Source organism: Myxine glutinosa, chromosome 1 (genome assembly GCF_964187855.1).
Source record: "Myxine glutinosa chromosome 1, kmMyxGlut1.1, whole genome shotgun sequence".
NCBI lineage: Eukaryota > Metazoa > Chordata > Myxini > Myxiniformes > Myxinidae > Myxine > Myxine glutinosa.
This window is the reverse complement of record NC_136261.1, coordinates 11,578,362-11,600,643: the sequence shown is the minus strand read 5'-3', so window position 1 is coordinate 11,600,643 and position 22,282 is coordinate 11,578,362. Positions and strand designations below refer to the sequence as shown.

At 42.0% G+C, this 22,282-nt stretch overlaps 1 protein-coding gene across 2 annotated transcripts in view; it reads left to right on the top strand.

Annotated features, from left to right (window-relative positions):
• LOC137421293 (transcription factor Sox-6) overlaps window positions 1-22,282 on the top strand; it is a 474,574-nt gene that overhangs the window by 301,617 nt on the left and 150,675 nt on the right. For both annotated transcript variants that reach the window (XM_078781950.1, XM_078781989.1), the window contains exons 7-8: window positions 829-952; window positions 16,036-16,115. In XM_078781950.1, the coding sequence (XP_078638076.1) occupies window positions 829-952; window positions 16,036-16,115 (204 nt within the window). The remainder of the gene's footprint in view (window positions 1-828; window positions 953-16,035; window positions 16,116-22,282) is intronic.

Genomic DNA, 22,282 nt, shown 5'->3' with positions numbered 1-22,282 from the left:
TTTCTGTCTGTCTGGATGTCCGTGAAGACAACTCTCAGAAAGTCTCCGAGTCGTTGGCAATGGCGCAGAGAGTTTCGGAAGTGCCGACATGACCATGCTTTTTCTTTGAAGGACGTGTCTGCTATGTTTTACTATGAGCAGTAAAACTATTAGTATATTTCACAGGGTCCTTGTGACATTAAACGTTATATAATTTTATAAAAAGATGTTGAAAGTTGTTTCCTGTTCGAAAAAAGGTTTTTTAATTGTTATTTTATTTTGCTCTTGCAAACGTGCTTTGATCATACACCGCCTATTATTGCCACGATACCACAGTGAGATTGCTGAATAGTAAAGAATACGATACAAGAAATACTTTTTGTGAAACGTAACCGATTACATTCATCCGGTTCGGATGCTGATCTGCGTTTTGAATTGCTTCGTTAACGTTGCGGTGAGACGCCATCTTTTATTCATGTACAAATATGGTGGCATTTCCGTTTGTCACACCCCCCCCCCCCTCCCAATGCTTCATCCCCATACCCCATTCTCTCCCCACCTGGTATCCCAAACCTTATCCCAATGTCTCCCCAGTCTTTCCAAACTTCTCTCCTCTCTGTCATCTTCATTCCTTGGTATTCTTATTCTCAGTTTGCATTTTCTAGATGCGGTCGCTTCACCCCATGCCCATGTAAATAATGGGTCGGTGCCCGGTGGCCATAACCATTTCCTTGTAAATGCGGGTTTTTCCCTCCGAGCCGTGTGGAGGCCTACAATAAAGATATGGTGTGCTGACATGTAAACATGTAACACTTGGTGACCCAGATGCTCTCCACGGTGTGTGTTTAGCAGGTTCATGGACATGTCTCTCCTCTCATGATCCCCATTTTCCCACAAGACCAGCGCGCTCTGGCGGCCATGACAGCAGCTCAACAAGGCCTGTTCCTTCCACCGGGTTTCTCATACAAGCCAGGTAATGTTGCTCGTTAACGACTTGTGGTTATGAGTTATAACGATTACATTAAAGTCAAACATCTTCCACAAACATTACCTTATAGTCTTTGCACCACCCTTTAAACCACCATCATTGGCACCATCGGGGTAAGTTGTGTTTTGACTGAGGACGATTCGAGTTCAGAACCCTCTGGGACAGACTTCTCAAACAAGGGGCCACGGCCCTTTTTCTTTTTTAAAGTCTTTTTTTAGACTTAGGTCTTTTTAAAGACTTTGGAATGTCTCGGCCGGAGATTGAATCACCGACCTCCTAGACTCGGAGCGGACGCTCTAACCATTGCACCACCAACAAAGCTGCTTTGAATCTGCTTGCTTTTGTCACCAAGACAACATTACCACCACCGAGCACACCATCTTAACTATCAAAACAAAGCTCATCATTCAGTGGATTTCCCAAGACCGATGCACAATGTCCCACATGGTCGATGAGGTCTTGGAAGATGAATGAAATGTGATAAATGATGTGAAAAAGGAACATTTCCTCGCATATTTCTCCTCCTTACGGAGAGGTTGGCTTGCCTGCTCTTTGCAAAAGACACCATGGGATCTTTAACATCCATCCAATGGACGACACACACAACGATGAGTCACCCTGTCTGTGAAACACCAGGGTGACAGTTTATAGCTGTCTTTTAGGGCTTCATGGTCGTTTGAGTCTTTGGGATATTTTGGGTCTTCTGGGTCTTTAAGGGTCTTCAGGTTCTTTGGGGTATTTTGGGTCTTCAGGGTCCGTAAAGGTCTTTGGGGTATTTTGAGTCTTCAGGGTATTTGGGGTCTTTTCGGTATTTGGGTTCTTTAAGGGTATTTTTGGTCTTCTGGGTCTTTGGGGTATTTGTGGTATTTTGGCTGTTTTGAGTATTTGGTGTCTTTAAGGGTTGGTCTTGTTGGTTTTTGAGGTATTTTGTGTCTTCGAGGATCTTTTGGGTCTTTGGTGTCTTTAAGGGTCTTTGGGGTCTTTTGGGTATTTTTGTGTCTTTTGGGTATGTATTTAAGGGTACCGTATTTATGGATCTTTTGGGTCTTAAGGGTATTTTGGGTCCTCTGTGTCTTTAAGGGTCTTCAGGGCCTTTTGGGATTTTAAAGGGTCTTTAGGGGTCTTAAGGGTCTTGGGGGACTTAAAGGGTCTTCAAACGTCTAAGGGGTCTTAGCAGTCTAAAGAGTCAAAAGGTGTATTCCAACAGTATGTAATTAATAGACAGGATACAACATTCTTTCAAACAGTACGTAATAAATAGACATATAGTCACGCTTCACGGACGGCTTCACGGCTTGATGGACGGACGGACCGTGTTTTTTGAATCAGCTTGTTTTTGTCACTGAATCAACTCATCCACCAAGTTTAGTCCTCATGGGTCTGAATCCAGATCTTCACCAAAATCCAATCGATTCGTCCTCGTCGCACACCCAACCTGTCCACCAAATTTCGTCCGAATCTGCCCTCAACCTTTGGAGATATCCTGCTCACAGACAGACAGACAAGGTTGAAAACATCACCTCTGCCCATCTTTAGTGTTGGAGGCAGCAAGCAAGAGTAATCAGAGATTGCAGACCCTTGTCAGTACCTGCTTAGCGTGATGTTTGCGTGGTGTGTAGACGATACACTGATGACGTAGGTCTATATTTATTGAGAGGACAAACAGACATTTTCCGTTTTTGTTGTATCGATTGACGTTCCAATCGTATGTATTTTATAGACATAGTCACTTTCCGTACTTTACATATGGAACGCTCTAAAAGTACGTAATTTATAGATGCAGTCACATTCTCAATACATGTACTTTACAGACAAACTCACATTCTAATTGTACGTACAGTACTTAATAGAGGTACTGGTTGAAAAAAAGAACGTGTAATACTGTCTACCACCAGGTGGAATTTGTGGCCTACGTTAGTACATTATGTGCGGACAGACAGACAGACAGACAGTCAAACTACCAAACAGACCCAAATGTAATATACCCTTTGGTGAGGGTAATGAAGGAGAACGGGAGACGTAGCGACTATGGAGACCTTGAACGTTCTACTAAGGGGACCGCCAATGGCAGAAGCTCGAGGACCTCTTCTTCATAGATGACGGATCGCTAAGCGTACCTGTCATCCATTCTACCGACGTGCGACTGTGGTCCTGGGATCGAATAAAAACGTCTGTCGGCTCCACCTGGACTCCGAAAGGAAGAACCATACGTGCGGACAGACACAATTGCATCATAACAATGAACGAATTGCATCACAACAAAGGACACTTGTCCAGGAGAGACCATGGAGTTGATTGACTTGGAGACACCTTGTGTGCATCCACCATAGGTAGCAGTTTGAGTTACAGATACAAAGGGAAAAAGTATTTTTTATTTCGAAGGTTATTTTTGTTAAACTTAAATGGAATCTACCTTCGATACCTCGGTTATTGTTCCATCGGTGTCTTTAGCGGCTTCACCGGGCGTCACATCCAGCCATTTTATTCTCAAATCCCCGGCTCTGGCCTAATATCCCCAGCCATTTCACACCCCAGAGCTTCCCTGTCACTGGCCCACTGTGCACCGTTTCATTTCCTTACGCCATCATCCTCCGCCAGCACCGGGTCAGGGTCGAGCACCACTGTGCTCGGCTCCATTAAGATGTCCCAGATTCATCATATTGCCTCTTGTGATGACAATTTGCATTTATAGGTCTTACCTGCGCTAGGATACCTCAGTTGACGCCATTGAGCTGCTGGGTTCGACCTTGAATGAGGTCATGTCTGTTTGACTCTACACCTACCAAGTCTATAAATCTAGATATTCCACTTGGAATCAAGTGGATGCAAAAACGTCCCATTATATATTTGGCACGATTGTGCTATTTTACCTGTAAACCTGCCCAGAGATTATAGTATCATGGGATGGAAAATTAACAATTATTTTCATGGGATAGACGAGATGAAGTTAAATAGAGGATGTGTGTGACGTGAATGCGACACACGCATGTCGGGCCAAATGGCCTCTTCTCGTGTCTCAGCTTCACATTGGATGGTATTCAAACCAAATCCCGGCCTGATAAATCCGACCAGAAACCAGTTTATCAACAAAATGATTCTACTTCTTCGTCACCATATTATGTCAATCCTTTGCTGTTGTTACCTCCGCAACCGAAGGTGGGTGGAGGTTATGTTTTCACACCTGTCGGTTTGTTACTTGCCGGAATAGATTCCGGCAAGTATGTTGGTTGGTTTGTCTGTCTGTCTGTTTGTGCGCAGTACTACGTCTACATCGTTGCACATAGCATCGCCATACTTTACACACATATTTGCCGTGCCCTGGAATAGACTGTGCCCAATTTTTAACTCTCTAGGCCCAAGGTCAAGGTCAAGGTCACCCAAAACGTGAAATCAGGGGGGTCGAGTTTGCATTTAAAATATATTTCAAACCACTATAACTCTAAAAGTACACGAGATATGCATACACTTACTGTTACTGACATATAGGAGGTCACATACGACATTTCATTTGGCACCATGACCTTTGACCTTGAGTGACATTGAAAGGTCAAACTCAAGGTCAAAAATTGTTTTTTTTACTAATAACTCTGTCAAACATTATCCGATTCCCTTACAACCAACACCGAAATGTTCATTATTCAATTCCCGAGAAATAACATGTGGCATAGAATTGTCAAAAATGCTTAGTTTTAATTATTTTTTGGGGTCAAAGGTCAGGGGGTCAAGTTTTCATTTAGAATATATTTCAAACCACTATAACTGAAAGGACAAGAGATGTGCATACACTTACTCAGTTACCTTGCATTGCTTAGCATATATACATGTGTAGATTTCCTGCCATTTTAATCCAAAATGGCCGATAAAAAAGTACATTCCGGCAAGTCCTCGGTCTCTGACAGATTTTTCATCTGTCTGTTTGTTACTTGCAAAATCGAAGAATTTTCAAGTATATTGGTCGGTTCCGTTGGTGGTTCTGTCTGTTTGTCTGTTTGTCACTGACCTACAGGTCACAATTCTAAACCGATCGTCACGAAACTTCACCAAGTTGTATAAGTCGTCCCAATTGAGAAGCCTATTGATTTTGAGGTCAAAGGTCAAAGGTCATTTGGCGGTCAAATTTCTAAAATCACCATTTTAAATCCGATTGACTTGAAAATTGAACAGCATTTGCATATCAAGTCACTAAATTGGAAAACATACTATTTTTGAGATCAAAAGGTCAAAGGTCAACTTGAGGTTAAATTTTAAAAATTATCAATTTTCATCTAAAAAGCCATCAATTCTTAACCGATTGACTTGAAAATTGAACAGCATTTGCATATCGAGTCACTATACTGGGAAACATACTATTTTTGAGATCAAAAGGTCAAAGGTCAACTTGAGGTCAAATTTTAAAAATCATCAATTTTCATCTAAAAAGCCGTCAATTCTTAACCGATTGACTTGAAAATTGAACAGAATTTGCATATCAAGTCACTAAATTGGGAAACATACTATTTTTGAGATCAAAAGGTCAAAGGTCAACTTGAGGTCAAATTTTAAAAATCATCAATTGTCATCTAAAAAGCTGTCAATTCTTAACCGATTGACTTGAAAATTGAACAACATTTGCATATCGAGTCAATATACTGGGAAACATACTATTTTTGAGGTCAAAAGGTCAAAGGTCAACTCAGGGTCAAACGTCCAAAATCATCACTTTTTATCTGAAAAACCATCAATTTTCATCTGATTGACTTGAGAATTGAACAGCATTTGCACATCGAGTCACTAAATAGGGAAACCAACTTTTTGAGGTCAAAAGGTCAAAGGTCAACTCAAGGTCAAACTTCCAAAATCATTTTTCATCTGAAAAATCGTCACTTTTCTTCCTATTGACCCGAGCTTTGATCAAGATTGTCAATTTAAATCTTGATGAAATGGACAATTTGCTGTATCAATGGAATTTTTTTTCTTGGGGAGGGGGGGGGGCGTATTTTGCAAGTATCGTGCTCCGCATGACGTCTTCTTGTTTGTTTGTTTGTCTGTGGATAGGACATCCACAACAAAAAGTTGTGTATGTAGTCAGACGAAATTTTGTGGGCAGGTTGGTTGTGTGACGAGGATGAACTGCCTCTCTGGATACGAGGATTATTTAAAAAAAAATTGTGATTCTTTACCATTGAGTGATAGGACCAAAATGATACATACATACAGTAGCATGATATTTCAAAAAGTTGTAGATGACTTATGACAAAACTTAGTGGATGAGTTGGGTAAGTGACAAGAACAAGCTGATTAGATTTTGGTTCAGGTCCGAATCCAGACCTGACCTATCAATGTGATATAAAACGTAAACTGCTCAGCCTGGCAGAGGTATGCGCTCTACCAAGTGCCCTCCTAGATGCTCCTGCAATGGGCGGCACCTCCAGCCACTTTGTCATTTCCTGGACCCGATGAGAAGAGTCAGAGAGAACATCACTTCACTTTAACTCTACAACCTCTTCCAGCATATGGAACCTTAGTCCATTTTATTCCCAAATATGGACAACTCCTTTCACTGCATTCTCTAGTCCAAGGGGATTGTTCGGATGAGGTGCAATGACCTTTGAGCTGTCTGATCTGGTTTCGATTCCTGATCCAACTGTATACTGGTAGTGGATTGGTGCTTCATTAGTCAGGGAGTTGTTTCAATGATTACACCATCTCCCGGCTCGGTGTTAAACTGGTTGTCCGATTTGCTTGCGTGTTCGTTGGTGGATGTTAGAGATCCCACAGTATCCTTCAATAAATAGGTGAGTTATGGTGGCACCCTCGCCAAATGAAGAAGGAATCTCGCCGAACGAAGAAGGAAACTCGCCAAATGAAGAAGGAAACTCGCCAAATGAAGAAGGAATCTCGCCGAACGAAGAAGGAATCTCGCCGAACGAAGAAGGAAACTCGCCAAATGAAGAAGGAAACTCACAAAATGAAGAAGGAAACTCGCCAAATGTTTTGTCCCACCCTGGAAACGAACCTGGGCCCTGTTGTTCGTGAGACCTACCTGATACCCACAATACCCATGGACTCCGATTATATGTTTACCAACATCAACTCGTCACTCTAATCTCTCATCATTGAGCCCATTCATTTATTGAATGACAACCTCAAACTCTTGTCTTGGTTTGGGGTGGTAGTTTCACTAAAATAAGCCGCCTATTTATCCTGGAATGTTGATCCGACATCATTCAATCACCTCTTTCTATACAAGGCCAAGAACACCATCTTACTATAATTCACCAAATGTCCGTCCGTCCGTTCGCAGGTACCGCAAAAATGGCTGAACCGATCGCAACGATATTTTGGGTGGGTAATCCTGGGACCCCCTGGAGTAAAAAAGTTTATATTGTTTTCCCCATTTTCCAGTTTTTCCAAACACGATGGAATAATATTTACCGATATGAACAGTGATGTCTTTTATTGAAATTCTACAAATACTGTTTAGATTTTGATGAGAATTATGAACCTGCCTCAAATGCGGAAGTGGACAGATTACGGCAATGAGCGGGTTTGATAATATCCAAATACATCCGTCATTTAAAACAGTATTTTGTTAAAGTATCAATTGATGATTGGAATTGAGTGAATACAATTACGATTTTGAATTCGTAATTGTATTCACCCAACCATACGGAACTTCACATCAGGATTTAAATATTTGTTTATGTCACGAATGTTGTTAAAAGTATATTTTTTATATTAATGCTATGAAATTTGTGATTGGAGTTATGCTGTTTGGAATTAAAAAAGAGATATTGAGTTCAAGTGAATGACAAAATGCCGTGATGGTTTCTGCTTTCTAAACATGAAATTCATGGATCGCCATATGCAGATTCGCCACGGACCCATGATCGATATTTCTATATGTGAACGTACTCATTTGTTTGCGAACGGGTACATTTTTCGTGGAAGCCCTTCACAAACTTGCTGTCCATGTCTGACGTGCGACTGAAGGTGCTACAGGAATGTGGAATTTATTGGTTTCATGCTTTAGCATTTGCCATTTCTGCATTGTCTGATTGCTCCTGGCCTCCCACCCGTGCATAGTACGGGTACCTCACTAGTAATTGAAATTCAAGGTTTCTCTACCTATCCTCTGAAAGCGCTTCATAGACAAAGTTACCTCCGTCCAATCCTGATTATGGCTGCTGTTAGCTTGTTCAAACCTTTTACAGTTTTCTTTTCTGTGCACAATTCAACTCGTTGGAATTCAAGGGCCCAAAAGAATAACTCCTGGAGACAGTCTCCGCAACTTGTTCAAATCAGCGGAGTATTCCGTGTTTTTGTCCATCACACTTCCTATGTGTGGGAAGCAACAAATGTGACCCCAGTTGGGGGAAAATGGATCTTAATGGAATAAGTGTCATCTTTTCATCCAATCAGCATTCTCCAAAGTATTGAGTGAAGTTATGGAATACTGTATCGATGCCATTGCTATTGGATCTCCTTTCTTCTCCAATTCCAACCACTGGTCATCAGTTTTGGGTTTTGTTATGGTTACTTTGCTTCGGACATGTGGATACTTCTGATTCTTCATTTAATGGCAGAATGATATGGATCATGCATGTATGAGTCGTCCCTTGTTGATCGCTTATGCGTACATTTGACATGTCGTTGCACCCTTCCTTTCTCCTAACTTTGTCTCCATGAGCATTCTCTCTCTCTCTCTCTCTCTCTCTCTCTCTCCCCCTCCCCCTCTCCCTCTCCCTCTCTCTCTCTCTCCCTCCCTCTCTCCCTCTCTCCCTCTCTCCCTCTCTCCCTCTCTCCCTCTCTCCCTCTCTCCCTCTCTCCCTCTCTCCCTCACTCCCTCCTCTCTCTCTCTTTCGTACCATACTCTTCACAAAGCGTCGGTGCTGCCGAAACTGCTTCTGAGCAAGGGTCTTCTTCGTTCGTATACAGTCAGACCTCGAATTTGCAGACCCCGCGTATTCTTGGTTCATAACCTGTGACCTGCTTCGACATTCGTGTTTTGCATATTCGCGGTTAAAAAAAATTTATTAATTTTTTTTTTTTCCACATCAGGACTGGCCTCCAATATCCACCGTCACCGTCAATATCCACCTCCAATATCCACTGATATTAATTCAGCCTGGGAATTCTTCTTCAGAAACCTTCTCTCTCTCTCTCTCTCTCTCTCTCTCTTATCCACAAATTAATCCCATCTCGTCTTCAGTTATCTTACCCATTCTCCCACTCTTGGTACTCTGAATCCTGTGGTGAGGCAGTTCCTTTAAAACAACTTGCATTCTCCTCCTGGAAGGCAAATCCAACCGAAGACAACCTCAGATCATTGCACAAAGCTTCCACAAGTGTGTCTATTCGCGGATTCGCCATTCGCAGCATCTTTCAGGAACGCATCCCCCGCGAATGGCGGCGTCCGGCTCAGCACAACCCTGCGGGGTAGCGTCATTGGCCGAGGGCCTGGCTGTGCTACAATGCTCCCTGCTGATTAGGGCAGGAATTTGTAATTTGTTCAGGGTGCTGGCGATAACTCGCCTACTCTACACGAAGGACACACCATGGGATATTTAACGTCCATCAACTAATGACAGCAGATGTGACAGCCGGCTTAACGTCGATCTGAGGGACGACACACACTATGATAAGTCACCCTGTGTGAAACTCTCATTATTGATAGTTTGTGGCTTTGTCGGGATTCGAACCCAGGCTTAGACAACTTGGAGGCGAGTGTGCGCACCTCTATGCCATCTTGTCAGCCCAGCAAAGGTTACACTGGATGGTTTGCCATTGCCTCCCAAGGGTCAGGGAACCTTCTGTTTCACTTTATCGTTCATTTTGACGTTGTCTATCGTCGTTCCTCGTAAACGACAAAATGTCTCCATTTCCTCCTATTTTTAAATTATTTTAAAAGAATCTTTGTGATGATGTATAAATGTTTTCACATCTGGAACTTGTCTTCCAGTCCGTACATTCTCACAATTGAAATGTTCTTTCGACTCCTCTCTCTCTCTCTCTCTCTCTCTCTATATATATATAGTGGGCGGGGCGGGGGGACGTAGGACACCTACATGCGTGTGGTCTTCAATGATTGGTCCTTGGAGAGTTTAGAGAAATTTTTTGTTATTGTTTCACTTGTTTCTATTTCCGTTTTATGGGATCACTGTGCGATCTAATCTTAACAGGTTTGGTTCTGTCAATGAATACTTTTCATGACAGTGAGAAACTACTACTGCTACAACTACTACTTTAATAGCCCAATTTAATCCCCACCTTATTGTAGGAAGTCAGGTGTGTGACTTTCCCCTCTATCCTGATCGTCTATCTCTCTCCCCTCCTCTCCTGCCCCCATCCACTTCTCTCATGCTTCTCTCTCATGATTCTCTCTGTGATCATCTGATCTGATCATCTGATGTCTGATCATGTCTGATCATGTTTGATGTGTGATCTGATCTGATCATCTCTCTGTGATTTGGATCACACACCTGACTTCCTACAATAAGGTGGGACATCATTTCCTTCCACCTCAATGTTGCTCTGCCCCGCCCGTCTCCTACAACCTATCGAAGACCTGCCTGAGCACATTCCCCAACCCACGTACGACAACTATCGTGGACGCCTCTTCGCGGTTGCTGTAAACCCCCAACTCAAGTCAGGGGCCAAATCTTCCCCATTCTTCCCTGCTGCCCGGATTAGTCAGGGCAGCTCGGTCATGGTCAGATTGCCGATCGGTCCCCATGGACCAGCCCTTTCTCTCTCTCTCTCTCTCTCTCTCTCTCTCTCTCTCTCTCTCTCTCTCTCTCTCTCTCTCTCTTCTTCTCTCTTCTTCTCTCTTCTTCTCTCTTCTTCTCTCTTCTTCTCTCTGTCATGGCCCCAACTTTATGATGGCATGGGTACACCATGCAGGATGTGGGAGATCTCTGGGTGGCTCCTGGGAGATCAATTGGCTGTCTCCATACCATAGGCTTATTCTACGGGCTTGTTCGAGAGAACTGGTCAGGCTATACAACAACAACCACAACAACTCACGTATGGACGTGCCTTTTCGATAACGTCCCTTACTCCTTCCCACCTCCCAATATCTTTACTACTCTTTCTTTCCTGGGTTTCTGGGTTTCCCTCAAAGAGATCTCCATCCTCTGCAGCACTGGTTCCCAACCTGTGGTACGCGAGGGCCTTCCAGGTGGTTCGCGACTCAACCTTTAAAAAAAATGATTTGGCCTGATAATTTTTTTATTTCTGATTTCTGATATATTTCATGATTTCCGATGTGCTGTGAGCAAAGTTATGCCCCGCATCGACCAGCTGGTGGAGAAGAAACAGATGCAGCCCTCGCATTAAATTGAAATAAGCCTGATATCTTATCGAATTGAGTTTTTCTGGAACCAGGTGGTACGCGGATTGAGTTTTTCTGGAACCAGGTGGTACGCGGCGACGGTACGGGACCTCCAAGTGGTACTCGATCAGAAAACGGTTGGGAAACGCTGCGTCTGCAGTGATCTCTTCTTTTCCTTAGTTAGTTTTGGAGAATTGGTCTCATTACCTACTATACAATGCCATTTTTTTTCGGACCAACCTATGCAACCTGCTGGAATATCAAAGGATTTCAGGTAGAAATAGACTTTTATTATTTAATTTGTGTGTTTGTTTCTTTGGAAAGCAATGGCACCGCTGATGTCTCATGGGACACCGTTTTCCAATTTTGACATTTGCCCGCACATGCTTCTGATTTGCATCAGCGGCAATTTCACCGTGAACAGACAGTATCAAGTCCCAGTCTCAAAATCACAAATTTTAATCCAGAGCATATGAGATTGGCTGGGGAGAGCAGGCAGTGGAAGAATATTGTATAAAAGGTGGAGCAGCACCAGTTTGGTACCATTGGCTCTCATCCCTTAGAAAGGGAAACGAAAATGAAGAATGAGACACAGCATATGAGAGTGCACACCAGCCTGACATTGATGATATCCGGCCTCAAATATTTTTTGGTCGTACCTATTGGTGTTCCTCCCTCCTACTTTACTGACTTTGACCCCTTTTTGTACGGAGAGGTGACTTCCGGTGTAAAATGAACTTTACGTCGATTCGAAAAATGACTCGATCAGTAACAGACTTGATACTTGAGTCTTAAGATTCACGTCCTGGCTCCTGCCAAGTCTCCAACCTCCTGAGTCTTGCATTGAGTCAGAAGAAATGACCGATGACTAGAATTTGACGAATCAGTCTCTGACTTGAGTTCTCTTTGTCTAACAACTGCATTCAACATGGCCATGACTCCTGTAAGGATGACAGTCTTTATTCCAGTTAAAACTCAATAATCCCTCAACACATCTCCCAGGAATTCCCACACATTACGTATGCCGTAAATATTGTCTCAGTGGCAGTTTGATTTATGGCCATCTTGTTGGGTTTTTAAGTTCAGGAGTTTACAGATATATGAAGATTTTCAGAATATGGAGAGAGTTAACTGATAAAGAAAAAAAACTGCTGAGTATGCGTTATCGCATTGTGTCTAGGCAGGAACCGGAGCTCGTAAGTTTACGTGGAGTGTCGGAGGGCATGTCACCAGTTCTAAAAGCTTTGTAGCCAGAGTACATCAGCCAATGTACCATGAATGGATTGGTTCTCAATGCATGGCTTACATTCTGGTATAGACACCCCCATGGCTTACGCAGCATGTTACAAAGTGGACGTCATGGAAGTTGTGGCACTAACATTAGACCCCGACAAGCTTATAATACTTGGGAAGATTCACCATCGGAACCCCACACAATACTTTTTAGTATGTGTGTCGTGTATTAAAAAAAAACAAGGAGAAAAAGACATAAAATGTCATAGCCCCCGTGGTTTTAGTAAATTTGCTGAATGGAGTTAAAGGCCGCCAGTCGGCCATCTTTGATCAGATCACAAAATAAAGTGAGGTGCATGTGTATGCCATCATGTACTGTGCTTGTTCTAAGTTTGAACAAAATCGGACCATGCTGATGCATGACTGAGATGCATGACGTTGGGGACATGTTTAAGTAACAAAATGGCCGCCAATCGGCCATCTTGGATTTGATCTCAATAGAAAATGACGTGCATATGTAAGTCATCATTCGTTATGAATGGGCCAAGTCTGAACAAGATCAGTAAATGCATGTCCAAGACATGGTTGAGGATGTGTTCAACATCAGGTTTTTTTTACAACTGAAATGGCCACCAGTCGGCCATCTTTTATCGCATCTCGAAACAAAATTATGTGCATATGTGCACCATCATTTTTTGTCTTTGTGTCAAGTATGAACAAAATCTGTCCATACATCTCTGAGATATGGTTGCGGATGCACAGATGGATGGATGGACGGACAGACAGATGGACGAGACCCAATCCATAATCCATAAGTCCAACGGGCGCTAATGACTTGTCATTGTTCGACAGTACCATCTATGTCACGTCACTTGCCGAGACAAATGAGCTCCCCTAAGACCTCTGTCGGTCATCGCCAATAAAGTCTGTAGGGCAGCCAAGAGGATATCCAGGTTTTTTGAAAGGGAATGGATCACTCGAGTTATGAGTAGTGTCCTGTAGACAATCGGTGTAATGCGAGGTGAACACCAGGGACAGGGATGGAAGCCAAGTTAGTAAATTCAAAATGTCGGTTTACCGCCGCCTTTATTGAAGGGCACAGGTAATAACTCAACTATTCCATTAACCGTGAAGTCACAAAGAAGAATCGCATTTCTGAGTATAAATATGATAAACTCAACAGAGTTGAACTCTTGAAAGACGTTTTCACAGTCCAGGGAGGAATCGAGGAGTTTCAGGACTGCCGCCATTTTGTCTGCGGAACGAGTGGTGTTACGATCTAGAATGCGCATGATTTGATTTATTGATCTATACATGGAATGCAGACAATAGATTTACGTTTTAGAATTAGCTTTCTGTGTTTGCTTAATGTGGTTATAGCACAAATCTGTCTCATTTGTCCTTTGGCTGGATCCTTCAGTGTAGTGACTGGAAGGTAATTAACACTTGTATCCCATTCATTGTTGGTTGGTCACTGTGCAAACAGTTTCTCAAGAGTATGTACGATTAAACGATTAATATTTCAACTCCAGAGGCACAGTTCATTGTTTTGAACCAGCTGGACAAGGGGGTTGTTGTGGAGGAAATTGGCTCCATCTCATTTAGTGCACGGGCTGGCGGATGGGCATGTGCAGGTAGAAATCTATTATTCTTAGATTATAGAACCAGTCCAAGACCAAACACAAATTTACAAACCAGTCCAAGACGTTCACTATAGTCCCACAAACTCATGTGAACACATTGTCATAACAATGCCACTCTGATGGCCTCAGGAATGCCACCAAAAACGGCTACATGGACCACCCCCATGCATGTCTATGGCAGTGCAACCATTTATGAAATTTTACTCCTGTTGATAGATCAGCCTCCCAAAGCATTACCAAAGAGTTTGGTATCATGTAATACCAGGAGGCCATGACCTGCGACATGTTTATTTCCGGTACTCTTCACAGAGACATAATTCACAAGATCTCACAGGGAGTCCTGGACAAGAACGACGCAAAATAATTGAGACTAAAATTGGCAGAATAGAAGAAAAGAAAGGAGAATAGAAATAGGAGGAAGAAGTGGACAAAGAAAACAATGGCGAGGAAGAAGAAAAAGACAAAAAAGACAAAGACGAGTAAGAAGACAAAGACGAGGAAGAAGACAAAGACGATGAGAACAAAGAAGAAGAATACAAGGGATGAAGATGAAGAAGAATAAGAAGACTGGCTGTTGCCATTCACCTTGTCCTGAAACAAGGAAAACCTTCTTCTCAAGACCACTGTGAAGGTGCGGATCACTACGTCGGTGGAAAAATAATTTTTCCTACCCCCCACAGTGTTAACTACATTGTGGTATTGTGACCCTTTAATTTAACATCATCCACATTTCAAAGTTGGCCTCCAAAGCCAGTGGCCGACTGGGCATCCTCCATCATACAAAGTCCTTCCTTGGTACACCTGAACTCCTATCCACATACAAGACCTTCATCTACAACTTGATGGAGTACTGCTCTCCCCTCTGGGCTCGCTCACCTGCCTCACATCTTGTTCAGCTTGACATCATAGAAACCAAGGCCTTCAAGATCATTGGAATCTCTCACGTTGAAGCTGAGTCTACAGGTCTATCACTTCATCACAGACAGGTTGTTGGTCTCTGTCTTCTACCACCTCCTTTTTGGTCTTGCACCCTCTGATCTTTCCTGAGATATGTCTCTCCCTGTCCCCACCCCCGGGTTTCTGCAGGGCTCACACGGTCCATCATTGACCCCCTTCTGATGAAACTACCTAAATCTAGGATCACTGCTCACCTCCACTCATTCTTCCCTCCTTTGTCCTGCCTGTGGAACAAACTTCCACATCCTCTCCAATCTCACTCTTTCTTCAAGGTCTTCAAGACAGATGTTCACCACCATCTCAGATTGTCTCCAATCCAAAACGATGATCTTTTCTACCCTTGTTACAATCTCATCCCCCCCCTCCCCACCCCACCCCAATCACTCCTTCCATATTATTTCCAGTTTTTCTTCCTGAAAGTTTCCTTCTGTATCCATATTCTCCACCTCAATCATCCTTTGTTGCCCCCCATGTCTCCCCACACCACTTGTTTGTCCGTGTCTGCCTCTATATTGGCCTTCAACTCTGCTGTTGGTGTCCCCTCCTCTCAAGTGGTCCTTTTGTCCTGCTGTGTCCTGATCTGCTCTTTCACAAGCCTCGACTATGTATACCAAAAAAATCTCAGTTTTTGCACAAAAAGGCTCCAACAGGGAGACTGCTGGGAAATTAAATATATTTTGGAATTATATTTGGAACCTACCATTGTCATAGCACCATTGTCAGTCGGTATTCTAGATGTTTCTCAACCTGTTATTATGTCGTGTTCATTAGCCTGTGCTCGCGAAGCAAAAAGCAGGATTAGGCATTCGGTTGCATACGTGTGCCATACGTGCGTATCTGCATTTTTGTTATTGCGATCCTGTGAAGGTTGTGATTGTCTTACATTTTGGAGTTGTCCTTTAACAAGTTGTTTCTGTTTGCAGGGGATACATTTCCAATGCAGTTTGTCCCATCTGCCATGGCTGCCGCCACTAGTGCGAGCTTGAACTCGCTACAATTACAGGTAACACACACACACACACACACACACACACACACACACACACACACACACACACACACACACACACACACACACTCTCTCTCTATATCTTTCTCTCTCACTCAGAGTCTGACACACACCCACAAAACGCAGGCATCTATTACTAAAAGGAGGAGCGTCCCTCCGTCCTTCCATCAGTGTGCATCTAAAGGGTTCCTGCCTGTCGTATAATAATAAAAATGACACTGTAGGAAAGCTAATAATCTATTTACTTGGAACAAAATTGGTGTACGTTTAGTCATAAAGACTCCTGCTTTAAAAGTCAGTCTTTCCGGATTGAAGAAGAAGAAGCGAGAAGGCGAGCTTAATTCAGAGGTTCCAATGGTAACACATTACCTGCAACATGTCACAGGTGTACAAGATTTCCGCATGGTTATTGTCTGGAGTCAATTTTTGAAAGGTACACCCATTGGTCAGACAGCTGCCGGACCCCACCTACATTTGTAGCTTCATTCCAGCCACCATGGCACCCAGACGAAATGATATGGCCGCCATCTTGATTTTCTGGTGGGCCAAAGACATCAGTCGAATAAAAATGATTAGTATGGTTTAATCGAGCCCGTGAGCACACACAGTGCAGGCCTCTGTAATAAAATAGCATTACATAATTTTTGAACAGTCACATATTTGGGTTAAACAATCCATGACGATGTGACAAATCAGCTCGTTCTGATATAACCATGGCGGAGGGTGACATGGATGAGAGGTGTCGAGTAAATATTTTAATAGCGCATTAAATGCACTTTTCCCAATCGGCCAGTTACCGGATTTTGTTGCAGGGTGTGACCACAGTGTGGTTATTCTTGTTATTCTATGATAGCAGGAACCCTTTAGAATGACAAATAAGGAGCAAACAAAATTATATGTACTAATACTTCTCAAAGCAGTAAAAAAAAGTACAAAGAATGATCACACAAACAACAACAATCACAGACACGACAACAACAATGAACAATTATGTGTTATAAAAGATCCTTTTTTCATGTTTCACTTAATTTTACATCCTCATTGAGATTCACAGAAAGACATGCAATATGTTTGTGAAGTACAACATGCTGTCTTTTGATTAAATCCGCCAGCGAAGCGACGGGTAGGCGCACCTCGTTACACTCAATCAAGGAGTCGGACGAGAACAATGGCGGGCCTGTGTGCCAAATTAAATATCTGGAGCGAGACTTTTCCATTCTCCAACAATGGCTGTTGTTACCGAGTGCTGATTGCCAAGGAGAAATAAGAAAGGGAAACAGTCAGTGGGCACGTGTTTGATTAGGTGAGCGGTAAGCGGCATGCCGTGCATGTGAGAAGCACAAATTGTTTTTCCCTTCCTCATGTGAGTTGCAACCTTCACTTCTACCCCTCCGTTGATTGTGAGTCCTTCAACTTGGTGCTGGCCACATCGGCCAGGGATAGCACTTCTCTCACCTCACCGGAGATTTTGCATGCTCGGGCCATCGCTTCCCTCTTTGAGTTCCAATTAATAGGTCAGTGATGAGGGACCTCGACTAGAATCACTGTCTAGGCCCAGCTTGAGGCTTGGTCATTAAGCCCTTGACAATAATTTTCTGCTTGGCTTATTATGTGGTCCAGGGACTAGGTTAAACGTGAGGCCTAATGACAAGGCCCGTTATGAAGCACGGTAGTTGGGCTTTTGGAAAAGTACTTTGGCTGGGCCTATAATTTCAGAATGTGCAAGTTTAATTCCATAAGATACAATATCACCTTTCCTTGTTTGGTCTGTGATTGTCTGTCCAGGAAATTATAAATATAATAATGTTTAATACAGTAAAAGTATTTTAATTTAAACTAGAAAGCATGTGAAAATGCAAAGCTCATCCATGTTCGTTTGTATTCAGTCTTCTTCTTCTTCTTCTTCTTCTTCTTCTGCTTCTTCTTCTTCTTCTTCTTCTTCTTCTTCTTCTTCTGTATGTTCAGCATAACGAACACAGTTTTAAAAAAATACATTGTTTTTATGCAGTCTTGACCTCTGAGCTTTAGATTTAAAAAAAATCAACTTCTAGCTTTTAATTGGTGAACTTATTCAGTGACCCAATATGCAAATTCTTAAAATTTCAGGTCAATTAGACAAATATTGACGATTTTATGTGATTCTGACCTTTGACCAACTTATTAATTTGCCTTCTGCATTTTCTCATACTAAAGCTTTGGTGAAGATTTGATAACAAAACTCAAATGGTAAATTGAAATTTCAGGTCAATTGGAAGAAAATTGATGATTTTATGTGACGCTGACCTTTAACCATTTGACCTTTTGACCAAATTATTAATTTGCCTTCTCCGTATTATCATAGTAAAGATTTGGTGAAAATTTGATGACAAAACTCAAATGGTAAAAAGTTACGGCGCGTGCCCGCGCGCGCACGCACACACACACACACACACACACACACACACACACACACACACACACACACACACACACACACACACACACGCGCACACACACACACACACGCACACACACATGATTACAATACCCGTCTCTGCGGTCGGGCTAATTAACAGTTTGTCCGGTACATTAATAATGAGTAATTCTATAGAGTTCAGAGTTATTTAAAACTTTGTTCCGTTGCGTAATGCGCATTGGACCGGAATTTGATTATAAACTCCGCCCACTGGTGACATAGACGGGTCAATATACAACCAGAACAGCCGTACCCCAAAAAAATTGCAAATTTTAGTTTTATTGCATTTCCTTATATTTTAAGACTTACTTAGGAACATATCAAAAGTTGGACATAAATGGACCATGGGAAAGTAAAAAATTTTGACATGATAAAAATGTCACAAAACCATGCACGATTCATTACGTCGAAAACGTCTTTGGTTTTTTATTTTTGTTTCTTTTTGTTTATATAAATTAATTTGTTCCACTGAGACCAGCTGCAAAGGCAACATTTTATAACACTTGTTTCGTGTCTTTAACAATGTTTACATCTGCTACCTGACACATGTCTTTAACAATATGACCTCCCAGCATGTAGGCTAATGACCTAATTCCTCACTGGTAGTTGTGCAGCTTGACTGAGTAACAACTCCACATGAATGAGTTAATTACACCTAATTAGGACTCAATTGGACAACGTTGTATGGTAAACATTGGAGATACAATACAATACAACCAAGGAGATACAGTACAATACAACCAAGGCCAAGGCAGTAGCAAAAAGACAGGTAGGCCTATGCATACAATTGCCCCATATATTCTACATGTATTTTGTACTCCTACAACTGTAGTGTATGATGGTATTTATTTTCCAGGTTCTAGAGTTGTGGGGATGCATATTTATTTAATAGGAATGGGACCAGTTGATTGGGGGAAGGGGGGGGGGGGGGGGGGTTCTATCAGTATGTTTTTCTTCTGGACTATACATATCTTTTCCTGGTGCACCTTGTGACTAAGCAACAGAGCCCTTGTATATAATTCATTTCAGATGCAGAAAGCAATGGGATGACCACTATGCAGATTATTCCATAGTATGTTTCCTCCTAATATATATCTTACATAAATATCTCAGTTTCAGGGGCGGAGAATGCTCTGATGGCATTCAATGTATATGGCCAATGTAAATTGACTGCATGCTTCTAAAAGATCTCATTTTTGTATTTTCAGAGATAGAAAATGAACTCTTTATATGGTAAAGAGACCTGCCCTTTATGCCAAAGGGGATTGGACTGTGAGGAAACAGTATCAGTTCGTGAGAAAGGAGCAGAAGGCATCAACCGTGCAAGTGCCGAAAGGGGTGTTGACATCAGAATTCTAGCTGGTACCAGTGTTCACAAATCATGCCGAGTGAATCACATAAACAAAAAGGACATTGCTTTAACCAAGAAGGATCATGCGGAATCAGGTCCATCAGTCAAGAGGAGTGCTCGCATTTCCCTGGGACCATATGACAGTAAAACACATTGCCTTTTCTGCGGCACTGAAGTTAAGGAAGAGGGCCCAAAGCGAGGCCATGCAGAAACAGCCAGTTTTGGCTACGTGAAGACTGACGCATTTGTTAAAACTATATCAGTTCATTGCAAAACAAGGAGCGATGAATGGGCCCTTGCTGTTCAAGGCCGCATTGAATATTTTGAGGGTGATCTCCATGCAGCTGACTGTGTGTACCACAAGTCCTGCAACATTAATTTCCGCACAATGCGAGACATTCCACAACGGTTCAAGCCGACTGAGTCAAACAAGAGACGAAAAATGGGAAGGCCTAAGGACAGTGACCAGAATGAGGCTTTCGATAAGGTGTGCTCTTTTCTTGAAGACAATGATGAGGAACAGTTAACAATTACAGACCTCGTGGCTAGAATGGAACAATACCTGGGCGATAGTGAATCCAATGCATATGGGAACCAATACATGAAGGAACAGCTTAAAAAACGATATGGTGAATCTATATTCATGGCAGAGGGTAGAGGCTTAAAAGACATTGTGACATTCAGAGAAAAAATGTCCCAGATCCTCCGTGACCACTACAATGCACCACGAGAAGATGATGAAGAAGCACAAAAACGTGCAATTCTTCAGACTGCTGCAAAACTAATAAAAAGTGACATAAAAACAACAGTTGCACCACATGGGGATACATACCCAACTACTGCAGACCTAAGCCTTACTGCTGCATTGGGGTATGTCCATTGTCCCAACTAGCCTGCGATTCTTGCTGCAGCATCTTTTGGTCGGGAAAGATACATCTAGGGAGGTTGCTGGTATTGGACAAGCAGTCATCCAAGCAGTGCGTCCAAGGGCTGTAATTGCACCATTGCAGCTTGGTCTTGCAGTGCAAATGCATCACTTGTATAGGTCTCGTTTCTTGATAGATAGTCTATCAACCTTTGGCTTTTCCTCATCTTACTCCGAAGTGCAACGGTTTGAAGTAAATGCAGCCTCTTCTCTTGCTCCGGATGTGTTTGGAGGTGACACCGACATTCTTGATACATCCTTGTTATTTGCTGGAGACAATGTGGACCACAACATCATAACGTTGGATGGAAAGGGTACCCTTTCATGAGGAGGACGATGAAACTGGAATCTAAGACTAGAAGGCATATGGTACTTCCACATGTGTCAAAATTGTCCAATTTTTTATATGTTGCTTTCCATGTCATAGACTGGCAGAAACAATCAAAGAACATATATTTGTGCAAATATTTACTTTAAATTGCGAATGGTCTCAGGATTAGCACTGCATAAACTACCAGCAACGATCATAATACAAATATTGGTGCAAAATTAACTTTAAATTGTTAGTGGTCTGATGATTATCAGTCAATTTTTTTACGTTTTATCTGCCGGCAGCCATCTTGTTTTCTGACGTCACTGAGGGACTTTCCCATGCGTCAAAATTGTCCAACTTTTAATATGTTGTCTTCCACTTCATAAACTACTAGAAATAAGCATAAAACAAAAATTTGCAATTTTTTTGGGGTCAGGCAGTATATTGACCCGTCTAACATAATCAGATGGAGATGTGTCACCGATACAATGCCCCCCACCCCCTTCCCCCCAGGCTTTGCGTTAGAAATGAGAGTTGCTCCATGTACTAGCACTAATTGGTCGAGTCCTATGGAAGGGTAGCGTGAGATATTTAAGGTCTACACATAAATGGGAGACTCCTTACTTGCAAATAATAGGGCATGGCAGGTAAAGGTATTCTCGTTCTGAGGAAACAAACAACACGTATAATTAATCAACTGTTGCACGTATTGGAATACGGGAAGATATTGAACGTACTGAATGTTCTTCGGTTTAGTAGTAAAGGTATTTTGATAGTTAAAGTATTCTAATACAAAAGGTATTTTAAGAGTAAAAGTATTTTAATAGTAAAGGCATTTTAATAATAAAAGTATTTTAATAGGAAAAGTATTTTATGAGTAAAATTATTTTAAGAGTGAAAGTATTTTTCTCGTAAAATTATTTTGACAGGAAAGGTATTTTGATAGCAAATGTATTTTATTAGTAAAAAGTATTTTAACAGTTAAAGTATACTATGCATAAAGGTACTTTAATGGGAAAGATATTTTATTAGTAAAAGTATTTTAATTGTGAAGGTATTTCAACAGTAAAAGTATTTCAACAGTAAAAGTGTTTTGATAGTGAAGGGTATTTAATAC